Below are 20,143 nucleotides of genomic sequence, written 5' to 3' on the forward strand. Positions count from 1 at the left end.
ACCTTGAAAGCACAGTGCTACATGAATAAATGAAGGAATGGAATGAGATCTACGACATTACTATTGGCATAAGCTAAAGATAATCTCCACGAAATGATAATGCACAGTTTGCAAGAGCATGTGAAAAAAACACATTAAGAACAATTGGAATGGTTGACTATTGGGGATGGGAAGGGGAATGAGAGAACATTGGGGATGAAAGGAAATAAATAAACAAGCAATGCAGGCAGCAGTGCATTTCCAGCCTCTCCATAGCACTGCAGAATAAAAACATCCCCCAAAACATCAACTCCAAATGGAGGTAATTAGTAATTACTGGTTGTAATGCTGATAATTCACAATAGTGAAGTAAACTATTTCTATCAATGACTGCTTTTTATGGGGAATTCTTTAGGAGTAAAATGCTTGTATTAGATTAGTGTTTTCTCTCAAAGCCTGTTCTCTGTATCCTAGTCCCCAAGAGATACTCTGCGGGGAAAGAAAGTTCTGTGGTCAAACACTGCATCCTAAACTTCTCACGTGGAGATTGTCGAAGAACATTGCTGCATGAAAGGTTCGGAGTCATCCTACACTGAAAAGACCTGTGTTCCTTTTGCTATTTCCCATGTAACAATTATTACTGCTGGTGGAAACGATGGTCTCAAGGACACACTATGGGAAACACCCCACTCAACTGTTGGAGGATGGGAGGTGGAGATTCCAGATTCCAGGCATACCCTAGAGCTCCCATTCCTCTCTCCTTCCTAACGCAGCTTCCTGATCCTCTGAGTGCTTCATTCCTAAGTTACCTTGGACCCAATGTCTCCTTAGCACCTCTGCCATGGTCTGAATGTTTGTGTCCACCCGACCCCCCACAAATTCATATGTTGAAATCTTAAACCCCCAGACGACAGTATTAGAAGGTGGAGACTTTGGGGGACAAATAGTCAAGAGGGTAGAGATCTCTTGAATAGGATTAGTGCTCTTGTAAAGGAGGCTCTAGGGAGCTCTTTCACTTCTTCCACCACATGAGGGCGCGGCGAGAAGGCGCCATCTATGCACCAGAAAGTGAGCCCTCACCAGACAATGAATCCGTCGATGCCTTGATTTTGGACTTCCCAGTCCCCAGGACTATGAGAAATAAATTTCTATTGTTCATAAGCCACCCAGTCTACGGCATTTTTGTTACAACAGCCTGAACAGATGAAGACAAGCACCAACTGATTAAGACAAAGCTAAAACAATCTTTGTCTTTGTCCTGTTCAACCTCCTAGTTATGGTGGAATCACCATTTTGTCTCCAGAATTTGAAGTCAGCATCAGTGATTAATGTTGACTCATCTCTTATTCGTTACAATCAATAACTTGATGCATTTTTCCTAGGGGAAATTTTCTTTTCTTTTCTTTCTTTCTTTTTTTTTTTTTTTTTTGAGACAGGAGTACAGTGGTATGATCTTAGCTCACTGCAGCCTTCACCTCCCCAGCTCAAGCAATCCTCCCACCTCAGTCTCCAAAGTACCTGGGACAACAGGCGCACATGCCACCACACCCAGTTAATTTTTGTATTTTTTGTAGAGATGTGGTTTCACTATATTGCCCAGGGTGTCTCAAACTCCTGGGCTCAAGCAATCTGCCTGCCTTGGCCTTCCAATGCGCTGGAATTATAGGCATGAGCCACCACACCCAGCTGCTACAGGACATTTTCTCTATAAAATTCTCCTTCTTTTCCTTCCATTTCTGATAATCTAAATCACTATCATCTCTCACCTGTGCTATTAGAATGCTTTTCGCTTGTTTTTAAAATCAATCCCATCCTCCCCCTGCATCCCTTCTCCTCTCTGTACCTGCACAATTTTCTCCAAATAACCCACCTCCTCAGCACCAGTCCTGAGATCTGTCTCATTTCCTGCTACTGCTGAGGCTGTCCTCTCTACTTGTGCCCCAAACATCACATTTTCCTAGCACACGCTTGGCCTCTACTCTTCCTCTTTCTAGCTCAGCCAAAGCCTCTGAACTTTCTCCCATGCATATGTGCCTGGATACACTCTTTTCCACAGGTCACCTGCCCTCCCTCCTTTTCTGGGTAGGTATAGTGCCAGCTGACCTTTCCCAGTGAGCACACACTCAGTGCAGAGACTGTGGGGTACAAGAGGAGAATTCAGCATGTCACGAACAGTCATGAAGCAGGAATGTATGCCCTATGAAACAGTGGAAAGACTGTAGGAAAGAAACCCAGAGGAAAAAAAATTGATAAGCCACCAACTGCAAGAGCAGGATTTTGACAAATTACTCGAGGTAGGAAGCCCGGAGATTGAAGGGTCAGTTCCAGGAAGAGAAGGAACTGTGGACACCCAGGGAACAAGGAAGCAGAAGTCAGCAAGAATTCCAGACACAGAAGACAAAATTTATGTGAGACACAAAGGCCACAGTGAGCTGGTGGGAAAGAGGAAACTTGGAGGGGGCTAAAGGCAGAACCGAAAAGCAGACACATAAATTGTAAAGGGTTTGGCAGCGAAGAGTGAGATAAGAGGAGAAGGAGCTCTGGGTGGGGGCTACTAGGAATTTATGAAAGTGAACTGAATTTATGGTGCAGTGCAAGCATTTGTTGATAATAGGGCTGGTTTGGTTAAAAATGCACTCACTGGCCTAGCTGAAAGAAAGTTAGAGGCAAAGTCACTGGGGTCATACATTCCAATCAGAAATGTGTGGTTCACCTTCACGGGTCGGGATCCAGAGCACAAGGGGAAGTGTAAATTTCACCTGAGTTCACTCTCAAGGTTTGAAAACAAGAAGTAATGGCCACATAATCATGGTGAAAAGGGGACAATAAAGCATTGCTATAAAACACCCTCCAAATGTGAAATGGTATGGTTACTATGGAAAACAGTATGACTTCAGAAAGCTAAAAATAGATTTACCCTGTGATCTGGCAATTCCACCTCTGCATATATACCCAAAAGGACTAAAAGCAGGGTCTCAAAGAGGTATTTGCACATCCACATTCAAGTAACATTATTCACAGTAGCTAAATTCTGGAAGCAACACACTTATCCACCTACAGACAAATGAATAAACGAAAGGCAGAATATGCATACAATGGAATATCATTCAGCCTTAAAAAGGCAGTACGTTCTCTCATGTACTACAACACGGATTAATCTTGAAGATATTATGCTAAGTGAAATACACCAGTTACAAAAGGAAGAATACCATATGATTCCACTTTACTGAAGTACTTAGAGTAGTCAAATTCATAGAGACACAAGGTAAAATGGTGGTTGTCAGGGCCTGGGGGAGGAGGGAATGGAGACTTAATGTTTAATGGGAACAGAGTTTCAGCTTTGCGAGATGAAACAAATTCCAGACATGAACGATGATGATGGTTGCACAACAGTGTGAAGGTACTTAATGTAACTGACCTATACAATGAGAAATAGGATAGTACATTTTATGTTACGTGTATTTTAACACAATAAAAATAATGTCCTCCAGCCAAAGTCCTTCATGCTATTCTCAATACCTAGATCTAACCGGGAAGTGGGAGACCATCAATGCTGAAACCATCAGTCACAGCGTTCCTCCTGCCGGCCAGGTTGTAGAAGCATGAAGACCCAACCCACCTACTCTTATGAAACCTTTCTCCTGTGGGTGCTAGCTGTGGGTTCTCGGGCTCTGAAGCCCTGGTGCTGATGAACAGGTATGGATTTTGAGCAGGGTAGAACTCAGGAGGCTAAATGTACATTCCAGATTGCAGATAAATCATCCTTGTGGGCTCCTACGCAGAGGAGGATGAAGAGCTGAGGCTTCTTGCTCATGGGACGCTCCAAAGAACCGGAACTCTAGCAGAGAAGCCTAAGCCTTTGGGGAAAGCAGCTAACAGTCTTTAGGCTGGAGTCTTTTGGAAGAACGTGGTGGCCATGTCGATCATCAGTCACAAGCTGTCGTCTGGCAGTGAGATAAAGAAGATAACTTGAAGAGTTATAAGCAATCTTCAAAGGCAAATGGAAGAGCCATTAAACAGTTGCCTCTTTGTGGGGAATATGTACCAAGCATTACATTAGCACCGGAAAAGATGGAGGCAGCGCAAGCCAGGGAGGACCTGGATTTCCTTCCTGAAGTAGCCCTGTTGTAAAGTGAAGTAGTTTTGGTTCAATCCTGGATGCCCACATCTCCAGTAGGCTGAGTAGTATCAAGAGGTGCTGGTGGGTGTTTTAACACAAAAGACCACAATCACCATATCGAACTCATGTGCTATGACAGGCCATTCACCAGCCATAGATTCAGGGCAAAGGCTAACGGGTTCCTCTTCAAGCCAAGCCCCCCCAAAAAAAATCTGCAAAAAGTGCCTCCTTAATAGTTAATGTGGGGAGCCTGAAGAACATGTTAGAGAGTCAGACCTTTATAAATAGGCCAATAAACTGACAGACTTACTCAGGGTGGAAAAACTTCACAGAGTGGATTGCAAAATTCTTGCAGCTTGAGGGTGAGATGGAGGAGAAGTTGTTAGGAGCAGGGTCTTGAGATGCAGAGAATAATCAAATAACTTATTTTCCTAGTTAAGTTTATATTATCTGCCCTAGGCAAGCAGGCATCATAAAACTTGGCAGGGCCTTGCTAAGGAATTACTTTGTGTGCATAGCTATAGCAATGTTACACGTAAGACTGATCAGGAGTAACTGGAATGCATAGTAAACAATCCAAACTTTAAAAGATTTTAAAATCCTAAGGAAGGAAGGAGAATATGTTCCAATGTAAAGGCAATTTCAAACGTGTGTGTGGTGGTAGTGTATGACTTTTTTTGTTGGAAAGTTCACACTAGTATCTGGAGTTAATTTGGTTTTAGACATTCAGATTCCTTTACTTTTTGCCCTATGTGAGTAACAAGATTTAGAACTGGTTTTTAATCATGCAAGGATTTCTAAGAACTTGTTTGGAAAAAGTTTCTCTGCTCATGAAATAGTGATGAAAGAGGAACTTGAAGCTCTAAGTGAATTGGGAACTCATTGCTTCTTCAAGTTTAGTAATAATTTCTTTTAGATTATGAAATCAAAGATGGCTTGTTATTCTTCTTTTTAGATAGAATAGGAATGCTATTAGCATTCTCAATCAGAGTGAAGAGCCATAAGAGTTGGGTTAATGTGTGTATGTTTTGAGACTATCTATGCAAAGTTTTTGACAGAAGATATGTGCATAAAGCCATGTGCTTTCTGGACCTACTTCCAGATGGGAGAATGCCTTGACAAATGTCACAGTGATTCACGACTCTTTTACATAACTCTATCATGAATTTTGGGTTGAACAACTTGGAATTGTTGCAGGTACACTTCAATTAAATATGGAATTTATTATTTGAAGGTATTAGGTCAAAATAATTTTTTATGCAACTTTCATTGAGACCTTCTGTTGATTGGGAACACATCTGTGCAGAACTGTCACTTAGAGGATAAAGAAGGTATTGATGCCATATTTGATAGCTTCTGATGAGGAATGAGTTTGGATATGAATATCAAGGAATGCAAAACGGAAAATCTGGCTGATCCTCCAGCCACTGCAGTCCTCTCTCCTTTTCAGCCAGGTGCTCCGTCCTTCACCTGCAGGCCCGGCCTTGGCCTGAGAAGCAGGAACAACCTCCAGCTGCACATTGTGAGACTTGGCCTCCTTGCATGGATCTGTTCCAACCACAATGGACCTTTGTTCCCTGACTGACATCGGAGATTAGGTCTGGCTTCTGAGTCCTGTGCCTCACATGATGCTGTGAGTCTTAGAACTGAGTGTGAATCCCTGATTCATCCCCAGACCCCTCCCCTCTGAAACCCTGCTGTACCACCTAGACTCCTTTCTCAGATCCAGGGGGCTTCTCAGGTTCCTGAACCACCCACTAGTGGGGCCCTGATGTCTACCGACAGCCTGCTCATCACTGCTTTACTGGACGCCTGACTACTGTCCAGCTGGCACATTCCTGGTGCACAGCTCTCTCCTGGACTGTCCACTGTGGCCAATGTTTGCTATAATGGAGAGCACCATCTTATTCTTTAAATGCTGCCCTTCACCCACAGCAGGAAGTAGCAGGAAGCTGCTCTCTCGGTACCCACAGCCTGGTCAGTTTTCCATAGCTAGCCTACCCCAGCAAATGGGATTACTTCCAGTTTCCAGGCCATTACCTCCTGCTGCCCCAACTTCCTGGGAATAAGTAATCAGCTGGCCACACCTACCTGACAGAGGATATCCATTGAATTACTTAGATATTTACACCCAATGCAAAAATCTTACCGAGAGATGTTTTAAATGGTCAATTAATACATTTGTGTTAGCTTCTTAGCATGATTCTGGGTGAAGGCTTGGAAATAACTTCAATAATAATTGAACTTGTGATTTGAAAGAATAAGAAGGTGCCACTGGGTGGGAGGTGACCAGCCTGGGTCCACAGTCAGGTACGGGAGCCTGGTCTCTGCAGGAGGAGTGCTTCTGCTGGAATTCGACTTCAGCTGCCAACTAAGTGGGCTTTTACTGATTTTGTCAGAGGTTTCTCAGAATCTTAAACCACAAAGAAGCAAACACAAGGGCCTGCAACAATTTTCTGATGCACACTGATAGGGGCTGTGTCATTGGCTTGTAGTCATCCAGTTTAGAACTGGAAAGGACTTCAGATATTATCTGGCCCCTTGCTTCTCAAATTGCTAATTCTGACTCACTAGTGGTCATGAAATCAATTTAATGGGCTGTGACCAGCTTGCAAATGTTTTATTTTTTATGACTAGAATACAATACAATAGAATAGATCAAAGTGGTTCTTATACAGTGAATAAGGTATTCTTCTGGAAAACTTTTATTTCAAGTATATGTGTGTGTCTTAGATAACAATATAGTTAATATCTTATTTACTGAGGCTCATGACCAAACAAAGTGTCAGTCACCAACTTAGTCCAAATCCCACAATATACACCGAAGGGAACTAAAGCTGGAGAAGGGAAGTGGTTGCCCTAAATCCATTAAGTTAACCAGCAGTAGAGAGAAAGAAAGTTGAAGCTGGGATTTTAACTGCAGATTTCTATTGTAAGCTACATGCCCTGTTGGATGTTTCTACCCAAAGAAGAGGGAATTAATACAGGCTCTTGATCTTTATGAGAGTAGGTCACAAAGACTTAGACGGCTGTAGTCTTTAAAATATGCAGCAACCATCACCCATATGCTGTTACAGAAAGACGTTGGGGGGAAATGAAGTGGTAGAAAATAAATGGGCTGAAAGAAGAGTCAGAAGTCCAGAAAATTAGTAAACTTCAGAAGGGTCTTTGGAGCAAGACTAGGAAAGAAGGTGATCTTAAATCATAAGAAAGCACGGAAACTTCGTAGGAATACACTATTTGGTATAATGAGACATGCCGGTGGCAGGGAAGGATGAAGAGTCTATCAATGGTTTATTCAAGAAAAGTGGGACTCAAATCAAATTCCTCTGTCTCTTTTTGGTCTAAGTCACTTATTTATCTGTGGGCAATTCTTCCTTTGATAATTCCACCTATAGGGCAGTGTGCTCGGCTTGGTGATAGTTGTCCTGTGGACAACTTTCTTCCTATTTTCAAAGGCCTCCTAAAACATCAGCATGCTATGTCAGGGCATTCACTTTTAGAGAATAATGGCCCCCTAAAATGCAATAATGCAGTTTAGTGAATTCCAATAATTTAAAAATGTGCTCTTACAGGCATAGTATTCATGATTAAGCTATTTTGACCAGCGAGAATATTGGTATTTCACTCACTGAATGATGCTCAATAATTATGGCATACAGACCATCACGATGGTCTCACATGAATTTTGCTTTCAGACTCACATTATTGGGAACTGCGATGCACAGCTTTACTTTCAAAGCTTTCACGAAAGCCAGCTTTCACCAAGCTAGGGAACCCAAATACTGCCCACAGTTTGGCCTCATGGCCAGCGATGTGAGGATAATTTAGGACATCTGTGCTTAATTCCACTGCTTCAAGGGTATTGTGTTTTCTCAATGATCATAGTATATTTTCATTTTCATCAATTCCTCTTAGAACTGAGCCACATGTTTAGGTCAAACATTTAGCAAATGAGTCTCATGCTGAGGCTTGCACTTTATATCAGCAGCAAAAACCCAAAGCTTGACTCCTTAGCATCAGTGTCTGGGAAGCTCTTCTGTAACGATGGCTTATTTACCACCATTCTTCAACATCTATAATTCTACTGAGCTCAGTTCAGTTTAAAAACAAGTACCATCTCCAGGTGCCAGCTGCCCAATTTGAGTCTAAAAACTCACTTTTTCTTGGACAAATCAGCAATAGTTTCCACTCTACCCTATCTTCAGCCATATTTTCAAGCCCAGTGTATTCAGATGTCTTATATTTTCTAAGTCAAAGAACAAGCATGTCCAACAGGTGAGTCTTTCAGAGCCCTTCAATTCCCGTGGTTCTTGGTCCATGGCGGTAGGCCAGGAAATCTCCCACAGTTGATGACATAGCCATCTGCCTGTATTAAAGTAAACCATCTCTATGCTGCTCTTCAACCCCATCTAAATAGTACATAAACATGATGGTTAAGAGCAATTACATGAAAAGTGTTCACACCTTAGTCATTTCCAAAACACAAACTCTCCTAATGGATGGCACCATGGAAGTTGAGCTTTAAAAAGTGTTGAAACGACCTTGTTATTTTCATTGCTGATGCCACATGCTTTTCCTTATGTATCCCAAAGTTCTCAACTTCTTCACTGCCTGTGACAGGGTGCTATTAGATCATGCATGCTAGCTAATTAAATTTTAAAAATGGTGCTAAAAACCTCCAACCTGGAGGCATATGAGACACCTCCCCCTCCTGTGGTGTGAACTTTGAAGCTAAGTGTCAGGCCCTTTATACCAAAGGCTTATTTATTTGCTAAATTGATTTTTTTTCCAGTATGGGACCTAAGGTTCCCAGGGAGATAGATTGCTCCAGGTTTTGATACTTGTAAAGATGTTCTTAGAACACCCTACTGCAGCTAGGCACAAGAAGTTACACACGTGACATCCAAATGAGGATATTCAGTGCAGCCCTGGCTTGTGAAGAACCAGTACAACAGAACAGAGAAGTCAGAAATACATCTAAGAATTAATAAACGACAAAAGGGACATTTCAAATCAATTGGAAAAGGATGAATTTCTGTGAAAAAAAAGGGTGTGTCCCTAACTCCATCTTCCAAATAAACTCCTGATATATCAAATATTCTACATTTAAAAAATAAAGTTTAAAAAAATATAAAAATGAAAGTTTATGAAAGAATATCCTTGGTGGAGAAAACCTTTCTGAGTAAGATAGAAAATGTAGACACTGTTAAAATCAATTAAAGTCAACAACACAAAAACAAATGCTTTCTGATTGGAGGAAATATATGATAAGCAAAGTCAAAGACATTAATAAAAAGTAGAAAATATTTAAGGCACATAAAGGGCTACTTTCTTTAATATGCAAAGAGCTTCTACAAATAAAGTGGGAAAAGATCAATAACCCGACAGAGAAGTAGCAAAGGATCCCTCAGAAAACAAAATACATTGGATTGTAAACATATGAAAAGATGCTTAAACTTGCTCATAATTAGAGAAATGCACATTGAAACTGCAGCAATATGCCATCAAATGGTAAAGACTTAAAACTGTAACCACACATTTTAATGACAAGCATGGAAGGAACATAAGCATATTTATGGGAGTCTAAACTGATATAATCCCTAGAGAGAGAAATTTAGTCCGATTTATCAAAACTAAAAATGTAGACCATCTTTGGCCTATTAATTCCATTTCTAGGAATTTATCTTACATACTTATCCCAGACATCAACAACGTGTATATGAAAATCTTCACTGCAATGGTGTCTGTAAAAGTAAGAGATGTTTGTCAACTGAGAACTTGTTTTAAAAATTAGGATACATTCATACAAGGAAATCCTTTAAAAATACTATATAATTTAACAAGAATTAATGGATCAAAATGGGACAATTTCCCAAATACCATTAATGAACAAAGCAAGGTAAAGAACAGCATGTATCATATATGATCCATTTGAGTATAAAGAAATTTTTAACAGAGGTTGCTTCTGTGAAGGAGCAGCTGGGCCCCAGGGCGGGAGCAAGAGTACTTTTTTCTTATACTCCTTTGTACTTCATGAATTACGTGCAAAGTTCATGCTTACCTACCTACAACTTGCTGTTCTAATGGGAGTCTATGAGGTTTTGCAACAAGGCTGGCCTCATGAAGGGATCCAGGGATGCAGGAGCTACTTACCAAAAGTGGCACTTCCTGGCACAGGTGATGGATGCCAGGAAGTATGAAAGTCAGGCTCAACAAGAGGGAGCCAAGATCAAAACTAAAGTGATGTCGGGGAAAGAAGAAATGGGGATGAGGCTAAGGAAAAGTAGAACTTTAGAGCAAGCATTTAAAAGACAATTAGATAGGCCGAGCATGGTGACTCGGGCCTGTAATTCCAGCAATTTGGGAGGTCGAGGCAGGTGGATCACTTGAGGTCAGGAGTTTGAGATCAGCCTGGCCAACATGGTGAAACCCTGTCTCTACCAAAAATACAAAAATTAGCTGGGCATGGTGGCACATGCCTGTAATCCCAGCAATTCAGGTGGCTGAGGCACCAGAGAATAGCTTGAACCTGGGAGGTGGAGGTTGCAGTGAGCTGAGATTGTGCCACTGCACTCCAGCCTGTATGACAGAGCAAGATTCTGTCTCAAAAACAAAAACAAAAGCAAAACAACAAGATAAAGGGAAAAGCCGTTTTGAATGGGGGCCTTTAGGAGTTGCTAATGACCTGAACTTAGGGTGCTGTGTACGTATTTATTCTCACTTAACTATAAGTAATTAATAGTAATAACATAATAAAGGCTTGTCATCTACTGGGTTGCAAAGTCCAGCTACAAATTCGAGGGGATATAATCTCTATTCAAACAGGATATATTGAGTATTTATTAATATATATGTTTAAACTCAATATATATCAATATATGTTTATATTCAATATTGGTATATATTGAATATAAACCATACTCAATCACCAATGTATGATAATTATGTTGATTCTGTTCTTACAGAGTTTGGAAAGGATTATAAATCTAACTTGGGCTCATTCTCAGCCTGAAGGAGGTAACAAATAATCATTAATTGACAAACGTTAGCCAAAGCAATAAAGCCTTGCCTTCTTTGTGTTACGTGGCCAGTCTGCTGTGCAATGCTGGAGAGAGTTCTTTATACCACAACTAATAGCTGTATAAGGTATCCACTCCAGTCCTCCTGCTTTATAGTCAAGTTCAAAGAAGGCAGAGACACAGAACCTGGCAAGCAGCCTATGTAAGTAGACACTTGGTGAAGATATTTTGTTCTCAATGATGGTGGTGGTGATGGTGGTGCTGGTGGGAGTGGTGGTGGTAATGATAAACATTGATGTTGTTGACCTATCTTGATAGAAACCTTCTCCAGCCCTACTGTCCCCATAGCAGGGAGTGGGAAGGAAATGGGGTAAGGGGTCAATTTCTAGTTTTGAGCCCCAAACTCTGAGTTGCTAGGGTGACAACCAGATAAGTATGCATTGCCATCACATTTGGCTTTCCAGTCTAGAGCAGTGAGGAGATCCACCCTGCCCATTTTTCTCCCAACATTCAGTGCCAAGCTGTCATCTAAAGGCCCAATGCATCTCTACATGGCATCAACAGCGTGGAATGTGGGGTTTCACTTGTCAAATGATGAATCAATCCAGTATTTCAATTTTTAAGAGGACCAAGCTGGTTGATTATATTTCCTAATAGAAGTAGTCCAAAAACTAATGTAATTTAAATTAAATTGTTCTCTGCAAGAAGTCTTCATTGTTCACTGAGCATAGACCATTCTCAATCAGTGAAACTATCTTGCTAAAATGTAAGCAGTAAGAAAATAACATTTAGAGTTAGAAAAGACCTTAGATTTAGATTGGTTCAACCCTTTCATTTTTACCTCGCCACCATATTGCCTCTAAATCTGGGAGTAGACACATTTAAAAAGAAGTCAGCATTTTATGGCTCATCTTTTATTTGTCAAAGGAAAAAAGCTGATAGCTTTATAGGAAGAAATTATGCCATCACCTTTCTTTTTTCCTTTTCACTAGAAGTGGGAACAAAGCATGAAGATGATACTGCAATTTTGATCTCTATAACCTCATTTGAAATCATTCTGTATGATTTAGGTTTTCTTGAAATGAAAAGGACAAATTGTGTTAACTTAGTTAAAGTTGGAGGAAAAAGTTGATTGGATATCCTGTTGTCAAGGAAACTAATTCTCTCCACCTCTCTTTCTTTCTCCTTCTCTCTCTGTTTCTGTCATTTTCTCTCTTTCTTTCTCATTCTCTCTCTCTTTCACACACACACACACACACACACACACACACAAACTAGTTCATACAGTGTCCTTTAAACTCTTCATCTGACATTTAAAAATTATTTTAAAATATCCAAAGTCTCTACTTTGGAAATCTGTACAAGAAACACTGAAGTAAGGTGGTTCCTAGAATTCAAACTCAGTTAGGACTTTTTCTGATTCTGGTGACGGCACCGTCATTCTGAGTCAGTGCTGTGTCTCAGAAGCATATGAGACAGTCTCCAAGTCATTGCCAAGTCAGCTACAGAATGAGACTGTCAGAAAGAAAGCTGGAATGAGAAGCTTTAAAAAGCAATAGGCTGGGTGCAGCGGCTCATGCCTGTAATCCCAGCACTTTGGGAGCCAAGATGGGCGGATCACTTGAGGTCAGGAGTTTGAGTCTAGCCTGGCTAACATGGCAAAAACCCGTCTCTACTAAAAATACAAAAATTAGCCAGGCATGGTGGCAGGCACCTGTAATCCCAGCTACCCAGGAGGCTGAGGCAGGAGCACTGTTTGAGCTCAGGAGACGGAGGTTGCAGTGAGCCAAGATTGTCCCAGTGCACTCCAGCCTGGGCAACATAGCAAGACTCCATCTCAGAAAAAAAAAAAAAAAAAGCAATAGAACCACACAAGGGTAAGACAAAGGTGGACAGTTCAATCTCTTGAGCCTTTATTGAGTGCCTATCATGCTTAAAGCAAGAAGCTATGCACTGAAAAATAAAAATGAAAAAGTAAGTGAAGGCCAAGTTAAAAGAGATTTTAGGGAGTGAAGTAGGTTGCTTGTTATTTAACGATATGCCCTGCCTCCCTACTTGTCCATCCGAGCAGTACACCTCCCTGCTCCATCAGTGTCAGGCTGGGCCAGGTGTTTTGCTTTGGCCTCAAAGTGGCCACTGTGTCCTCCTGCCCACATCCTGGGTTTGGCCATGTGACTTGGTTTGACCAATAGGGTATAAGCTGACATGATGCAGCAGAAATGTATGACATTCTGGCACCATCAGGCTTGCTCTCTTGAGTTTTTGCCTTTACCACAAGAACCTGCCATTCTCCCTATACTTCCAAGGAGAATGAGAGACATGCAGAGATTTGGTGCCCCAGGTGAGACCCTCCCCAGCAGATACATCCAGAGGTACAGCAGAGCCATCCAGCCAAGTGTGGCTTAGGGCAGCCAACTTCAGCCAACCCTTAGACACATGATAAATGATAAATTGTTGCTTATGTCACTGAGTTTTGGGGTAGTCTATTATGCAGCAATGAGTAATACAGAGAGCATCTTAACATCTTAATGTATTACTTCTTCAGGGCCACATAGCAAATCAAAGGTAGAAGAACTTGACCAAAACCATGGGCCTCCTAAGTGGGGCCATTTCCACAAAGACGACAAGCCAATCCCTTTCAAAAATAGGTATCAGGAGGCCAGACATCATGAATCCTATGGAGAGAGGACTCCCAAATCACTGGAGCCCATTCGGATGTATATCAGCAACACAAGAGAGCTTTAATGCACCTACAAAAGTGATCACTGACCCAGAGGTCTAGGAAAAGCTGCTAAAAAATTGACCAGTGGCTGAAGAGAAGCTGTGTGAAAACCGACTAAAATGATTAGGACTCCAGTGTGGAAAGACACATGTTGAGAATCAATACAATTCAAGCCTGTTAAATCTTGAATAGAGTAAGTGGTCTGAACATGGGTTTGCTCACCAGAATCTGGAATTTTAGAAACAGAAGAGCATAAAAAGGGGAAATTCAGGAAAAATAAAGAGAAGGGCGATATTACTTTACACAGCCAAGAACTAGGGTGACCATCTGCCCCAGCGTATCTGGGATAGTTGACACGGTCATCCTGGGGTAATTATTAATAGCACTTCCTTTCACTTTGAAAAGAGAACGGGATTGGGTGATAAATTACATGGTCATGCTGTGGCAGCACACTCTCCCCATGGGCTGAAGGACTCGAGTCTGATAAGGTTCAGATATGCTCATGGGGTAAGACCTGCTATGCACTGTCAAGGCATATTGGACAGTCTGTGCTCTGAGGCAAGAGGGCCACCACATCCCATGGTGACATCCCTCAGCACAGCAGCGGAACATGACGATGTACCCGGCCCAGCAAGGCTGCAAAGCCTGGAAGGTGGTACTCTTTCAGGCCAGCACGGTTTCCTCCTGGGGCAGCCCCAGGCTCTTCTCTAGAAGCCTTGTTTGCACTGCAGGACACCCTCTTTGTGGGCCCTTCGAAAAACAGAAACACATGCAACACTCCTAATCTTGGCATTTCTTCCATATCAGTTCAACACATGAAAATAGAAATATCATATATAAGAGAAATGTTGAGTTTCCTTCTTACCCACACAGAGGTCCGTACAGCTTTCTGAGCTCCATTTGGCTTTCCCAAAAACCCTGAAGGAAACACAGCACTATAGTAAGAATAAGATTAAGCAAAATTCCAATTATTCAAACTTATTCAGAAAAAAATTTGGAACAGCAAGAACACAATTACAGAAACAATAAAAAAGAAGGGAAGTTATATTGCTTTCAAGTACTTTGGAATACTGGAATAAACAAATGACTATAAAAAAATATTGCCATGTAAAAGTCTTGGGCATCCCTGCTGTAATGAATGGACAGAAGAGCTCACCAGTTCTTAAACTACTTATGTATCCTTGCTGCTAAAATATTCAAAAAGTTTGCTTTCTCAACTATAACACTGCCCTCTGAAATTTGATTTAGCATTATTATAGGGCCAAGCCCCTTTATACTGCCACTATATGTAACTTTACTGAGTCTATCAAAATTACCACAAATTCTGAATTATCAAGATCCATTCAAGTTAAACTTTAATTAAAATCAACATGTTTGAAACATATAGAACAAAATGCTAGCCACTTTTTTTTTGGTGAGACAGAGTCTTGCTCTGCCACCCAGGCTGGAGTGCAGTGGCGCGATCTCGGTTCACTGCAATCTCCACCTCCCAGGTTCAAGCGATTCTCCTGCTTCAGCCTCCCGGGTAGCTGGGATTACAGGCATGTGCCACCATGCCAGCTAATTTTTGTATTTTAATAGAGACAGGGTTTCACCATGTTGGCCAGGCTGGTCTGGAACTCCTGACCTCAGGTCATCTGCCTGCCTCGGCCTCCCAAAGTGCTGGGATTACAGTTGTGAGCCACTGTGCCTGGCTAGACACATTTTATAATGGGAAAGCAGTGTACCTGGGTTGAAGGAGGGGTGGAATATGCTAGACCCATTGTGTGATGGGAGGGGACTAGACCTGAAAATACTCATGAGTTGGGGTGGGGCTGGGGGGTGGCAAATGGTAGATGTGCATTGTGAGAATGGAGTATGGGGGAAGAATGAAGGTGGAGAGCTGGGGGTGTGAATTCACATGAAGTATGAATGTCCTGCATGGAAACACGTGCCTTTCTCACTCAATCTTCTGAATTCTGCAGTGTAAGCTTGCCATACATCAAGGAAAGCATATATGCATATAAAAATAGTCATCAAAATTACTATGTTCTAGAAAGAACTTGGCAGGGCTTGTAGCTGTGAGGATGGCGGGCTGCAAAGGAGCGTATGTGGAGGCTCTCCAGAGGCAGGAGCGCAGCATTCTCCTTACATCTCGGAATGTTAGTACCAAATTAATTACTCCATGGAATACAACAGATCATTTCCCCCCAGAAATGTGTGAAATGTATTTTCTTTAGCTTTCCGATCTGGTCTGTTGTTCTATCTTGACACTTTTAAATTTCTTCACACTTGTTTCAAAGGGTTCAGTGGAAGCCTCATTGAGGTTGTTGTTTGTGAGCTTGAAAGTTGTAAACTGCTCACCCCAGAGAGAGAGAGGAGAGGAGAAGGTGTTTAAAAATGCTAGGAAGACAGAAACAACCACCACAAATCATGGAAAAGGTGATGGACAGGGAAAGGAATGGAAAAGAAATAATTGAGAGGGTGGAGGCATAAAAGGACAGAAAGAGCAGCTTGCTTTTCTATCGAGTGCCAAGGTCCAGCCTTTCCGGAGGTAGAAATGGGGGAAATTCTGGAGATGCTGAAGGGACATTATCAGGATCGTCCCCTATTTAGTCTTCCTGTCTTTGTTTGGCTTGGTGGTTCTTCCCATGCAGGGTCTGCTGGCTCCTGGTGTTGGGTCTAGAGTCAGTGACCCTGTGACTTAGCAGAATAAGCCATGTGGCTTCTGAGAAAACCCAATGTGAGAAAAATAAGCGTAGATTATGAAGTCCTGACCTATATCTACAAATGTCTGCTGGCCATTTCCATTGGCATGTCACTCTGGCAAATCCCAGGCAACAGACTTAAAATAAAACTTGTCATCTCCCTGAACCACTCCCCTGCCCAACCTTTTATTCTGTCAACCCATGGCCATGCTCCCCATTTCCCCAACTCAAAGCTCAGACTCATGTTTGACTCACTTCGCCTTGAATTCTCTACACTCATTTGTCCCAAGAGTTCTTAAGTTTGCTCCCAATTATCCCTCTCTCTTCACTCTCATCACTGGCTAGACCGAGCCATCGTGGCTTCACCCCAGACTTCAGCAACAGTTGGGCTCTACAACCCTAACCTAGATTCTTCTATCGAAATTATCACAAATTCTGAATGATCATGAGCCATTCAAGTTAAACTTTAATTAAAATCAACACGTTTGAAACATATAGGACAAAATGCTAGAGTGAGATTCTTCTCCCTTGCAGAGTATTCTTCCATTCCAATGTCCCTCTCCTTCGCAAAAATGCTAGCACACAAATAGTTCTTCACTTGCCTTTCTAGCCTGTAAGCATCTAGTCCCCCTTTTTCTCACCGAGCTACATTGCCCCAAGCACCCTAATCCTTGGCTTCTAGCCAGTCCAGGCTGCTGGTCAACCTGTGCCATCATTCTCACGTTGGTGCATTCACTTACATGGTGCTGCCCACCTGGTGTGTGTGTCCTCATCTCTATGTCCACAGCCCCTGAAGGACCTCCTTCTTCAGGAATTTCCTAGGATGATTCTGGCCCTGACAGATGACCCTCTCCTCTGATGGGAGACCACGGCTACCGTCTATACCACCCTATCTTGATAGGGTGCTAAGGTATATCTTATCTGGTGTTGCACGTCATCATTTGATGGTGTATTTGAGGGCACAAGTAACCTCTTCTACACTCTAGGGTCTGGTGTATTGAGACACACAATAAATGGGGTTTGGAGGAAATGGGTAAGTGAATGGATGACAGGACTCAAAACATATTGATAGTGATAAGAGATGGATTCTTGCCATCACATAAAAATTCATATAAGTAGAGGAGGGTTCGTGGCATCACAGAACACCTTTACCACTCGAGATGTGGGGACCCGGACAAGAGCAATGTTTCGTGCAGAAAGCCTGTCCCAGGCTCAGCATATTTTATTAATTTATTTTTATTTTTTGAGAGAGTTTCACTCTTGTTGCCCAGGCTGGAGTGCAATGGCACAATCTCAGCTCACTGCAACCTCCACCTCTGGGATTCGAGCGATTCTCCTGCCTCAGCCTCCCAAGTAGCTAGGATTGCAGGCATGTGCCACCATGCCCAGCTAATTTTTTGTAGTTAGTAGAGAGGGGATTTCATCATGTTGGTCAAGCTGGTCTCGAACTCCCGACCTCAGGTGATCCACACACCTCGGCCTCCCAAAGTGCTGGGATTACAGGCATGAGCCACCATGCCTGGCCCTCAGCATATTTTATGATGGAAGCCAATGGAAGACAGCCCTTACCTGGCGGAAAAACATCAAGTTTCCAATGAAAGGAGAAGGCTTGGGATGTCTGATGCCTAACTTCTCCAGTCTTGAGAATGCTGACATGGAGTACCTGGAGGGAAAAGCAGATTTCAAAAGCTGAGAAATGATAGTTGCATTCATGCTTTAGATGCTATTAGGAATGGGAATTACTGAGTTCTCTGGAAGTAAAGGCAAAAGAATAGGTTTCCAGTCAACACATCTAAGAACTGAAAAATCAGAGGCCTAGAGTTGAGTAGGAGTCCAGTAAATACCTCCTGTTGAGTGACCAGCTGGAGATCAAGGTATCCCGAAACCTGTTAGGTGGAGATGCCTTAGAGATGATGTGGTCCAACTGCCCCTCTCTGACCTAGAATTTGTGTTAAAAAAAGGTTTTAAAAATGCCCCTCTCCCCAGTTTCTTTCCTTTGCCTCTAAATCTATCATGAGCAATTGCTCAGAAGGCAAGGTAAAAAAAAAACAACAATGGCAAAACCTCCCTGTGCAAATATGTGTATTTTCATGGTCAAGACTAACCCCTCCCTGCCACACACACAATTTGTCCTTCACCACATCCCCTGGCCTTATAGAGAATATAAAAAATAGGAACAGAGGGAAGGCGCCATGAGGAGGAGACCTATCACCAAATGCTTACAATCTCTTTAAGTCTTTGTTTTCTCGGCCTGCAACCATATGGGAAGCATATTTTCTTAACCAAAAATCAGGAGGCGTGGTCCGACAGATTTCTGTGCCACTTTCCAGGAGAAAGCGGCAGTCTGAGAAGTGCAGTGTGGCTGTCAAAACATTGGAATTACTCGGGTATTTCAACAGTTTATAGGAACAGAGGGATAACACAGTTAAAGTCAGAATTGGCTTAGAAAAACCTGCACATATGGCTCTGATCCCTAACCAGCAGCCAATTAGGTCAAAAGTTCAGTTAGTTCAGCAAAATTAATGAGTCAAACTGGTTGTTTAGCATCACACAGAGATCAGCCAAATCACAATTTAAGGGCAAGGAAAAACATGGTGAATATCACTACAATCTAGTTTTCTCTGTGTATTGGAATTCAAACAATTACTGCTATAAGAATCGCTCTTTATTGAAGGATGGAGTATTTGCTATAGTCTTTGATCTTTCCCACCTGCAGTCAATAAGGAGCACTTAAAATAAAAATACTCAAATATCCAGGGAAAGGACAACACAGCTTAGGTGCTGGTTTGCATTATTCTGAGCAATGTGTTATTTATTTATTTAGAGACAGGCTCTCTCTGTCACCCAGGCTGGAGTGCAGTGGAGGCTCAGTGCAGCCTCAAACTCCTGGGCTCAAGTGATTCTCCTGCCTTAGTCTAACAAGTAGCTGGGACAACAGGTATGTGCCAGCATTCCCAACAAGTATTTCAGATTTTTTGTAGAGACTATGTTGCCCAGGCTGGTCTCAACTCTTGGACTCAAGCAATCCTCCTGCCTTGGCCTCCCAAACTGCTGGGACTAACGGCATAAGCCCCTACGCCTGGCCAATGGGTCGATTTTTAAAGTGGTCACAAGGGAGAACCAGGGCAGAACGGGAAGGCAGGATGTCCTCTATCCCAAGCTGTCCTAAGATTTCCACCGCATGGCTGCATTAATAGGTTTGAATGAATTCCCAGTACATCATCACATTTAGGTCCATGTTCAAGTGTGATTACAAACCACACTCAAGAGCCAAGCGTGAATGCCACGGATTAGTCATACCAACACTCCTCTTCATTAGTGTGAGTACCAAAGGTCGACAGCAGAGTTGGTAAAAGTTATTCTTTCAAGTGGACTATAATGTTTTAAATAATTCCCCTGATAACTGAGAGGAAAGACCAAAGAAAACTTACCAGCCCTTAACACTTTCTTTAACATCCTCAAGTCAAGGTCTACGTTCATTTCTTCATCAGCTTTTTGGAATTATTTTCTAAATGTAATCTCTAATGGGTAGAAAAAAAGATGTAGACCTTGGACTGCATAATTACATCTTAATTTTGTAATTAGATGTCTTGATTGTCTAAAGGACAAGAAG

The 20,143-nt window shown here is 42.1% G+C and overlaps 1 protein-coding gene across 2 annotated transcripts in view; it reads right to left on the bottom strand.

Moving 5' to 3' along the window:
• The window catches only part of TBXAS1 (thromboxane A synthase 1), a 182,741-nt gene that overhangs the window by 125,216 nt on the left and 37,382 nt on the right, over positions 1-20,143 (bottom strand). For both annotated transcript variants that reach the window (XM_012447508.2, XM_012447509.2), the window contains exons 2-3: positions 18,100-18,193; positions 14,709-14,761 (exon numbers count right to left, since the gene is read on the bottom strand). In XM_012447508.2, coding sequence (XP_012302931.2) covers positions 14,709-14,761; positions 18,100-18,193 — 147 coding nt within the window. The remainder of the gene's footprint in view (positions 1-14,708; positions 14,762-18,099; positions 18,194-20,143) is intronic.

This window comes from Aotus nancymaae, unplaced genomic scaffold (assembly GCF_030222135.1).
Source record: "Aotus nancymaae isolate 86718 unplaced genomic scaffold, 86718_ANA_hifiasm-v0.15.2.pri h1tg000002l, whole genome shotgun sequence".
In the NCBI taxonomy this organism is placed as follows: domain Eukaryota; kingdom Metazoa; phylum Chordata; class Mammalia; order Primates; family Aotidae; genus Aotus; species Aotus nancymaae.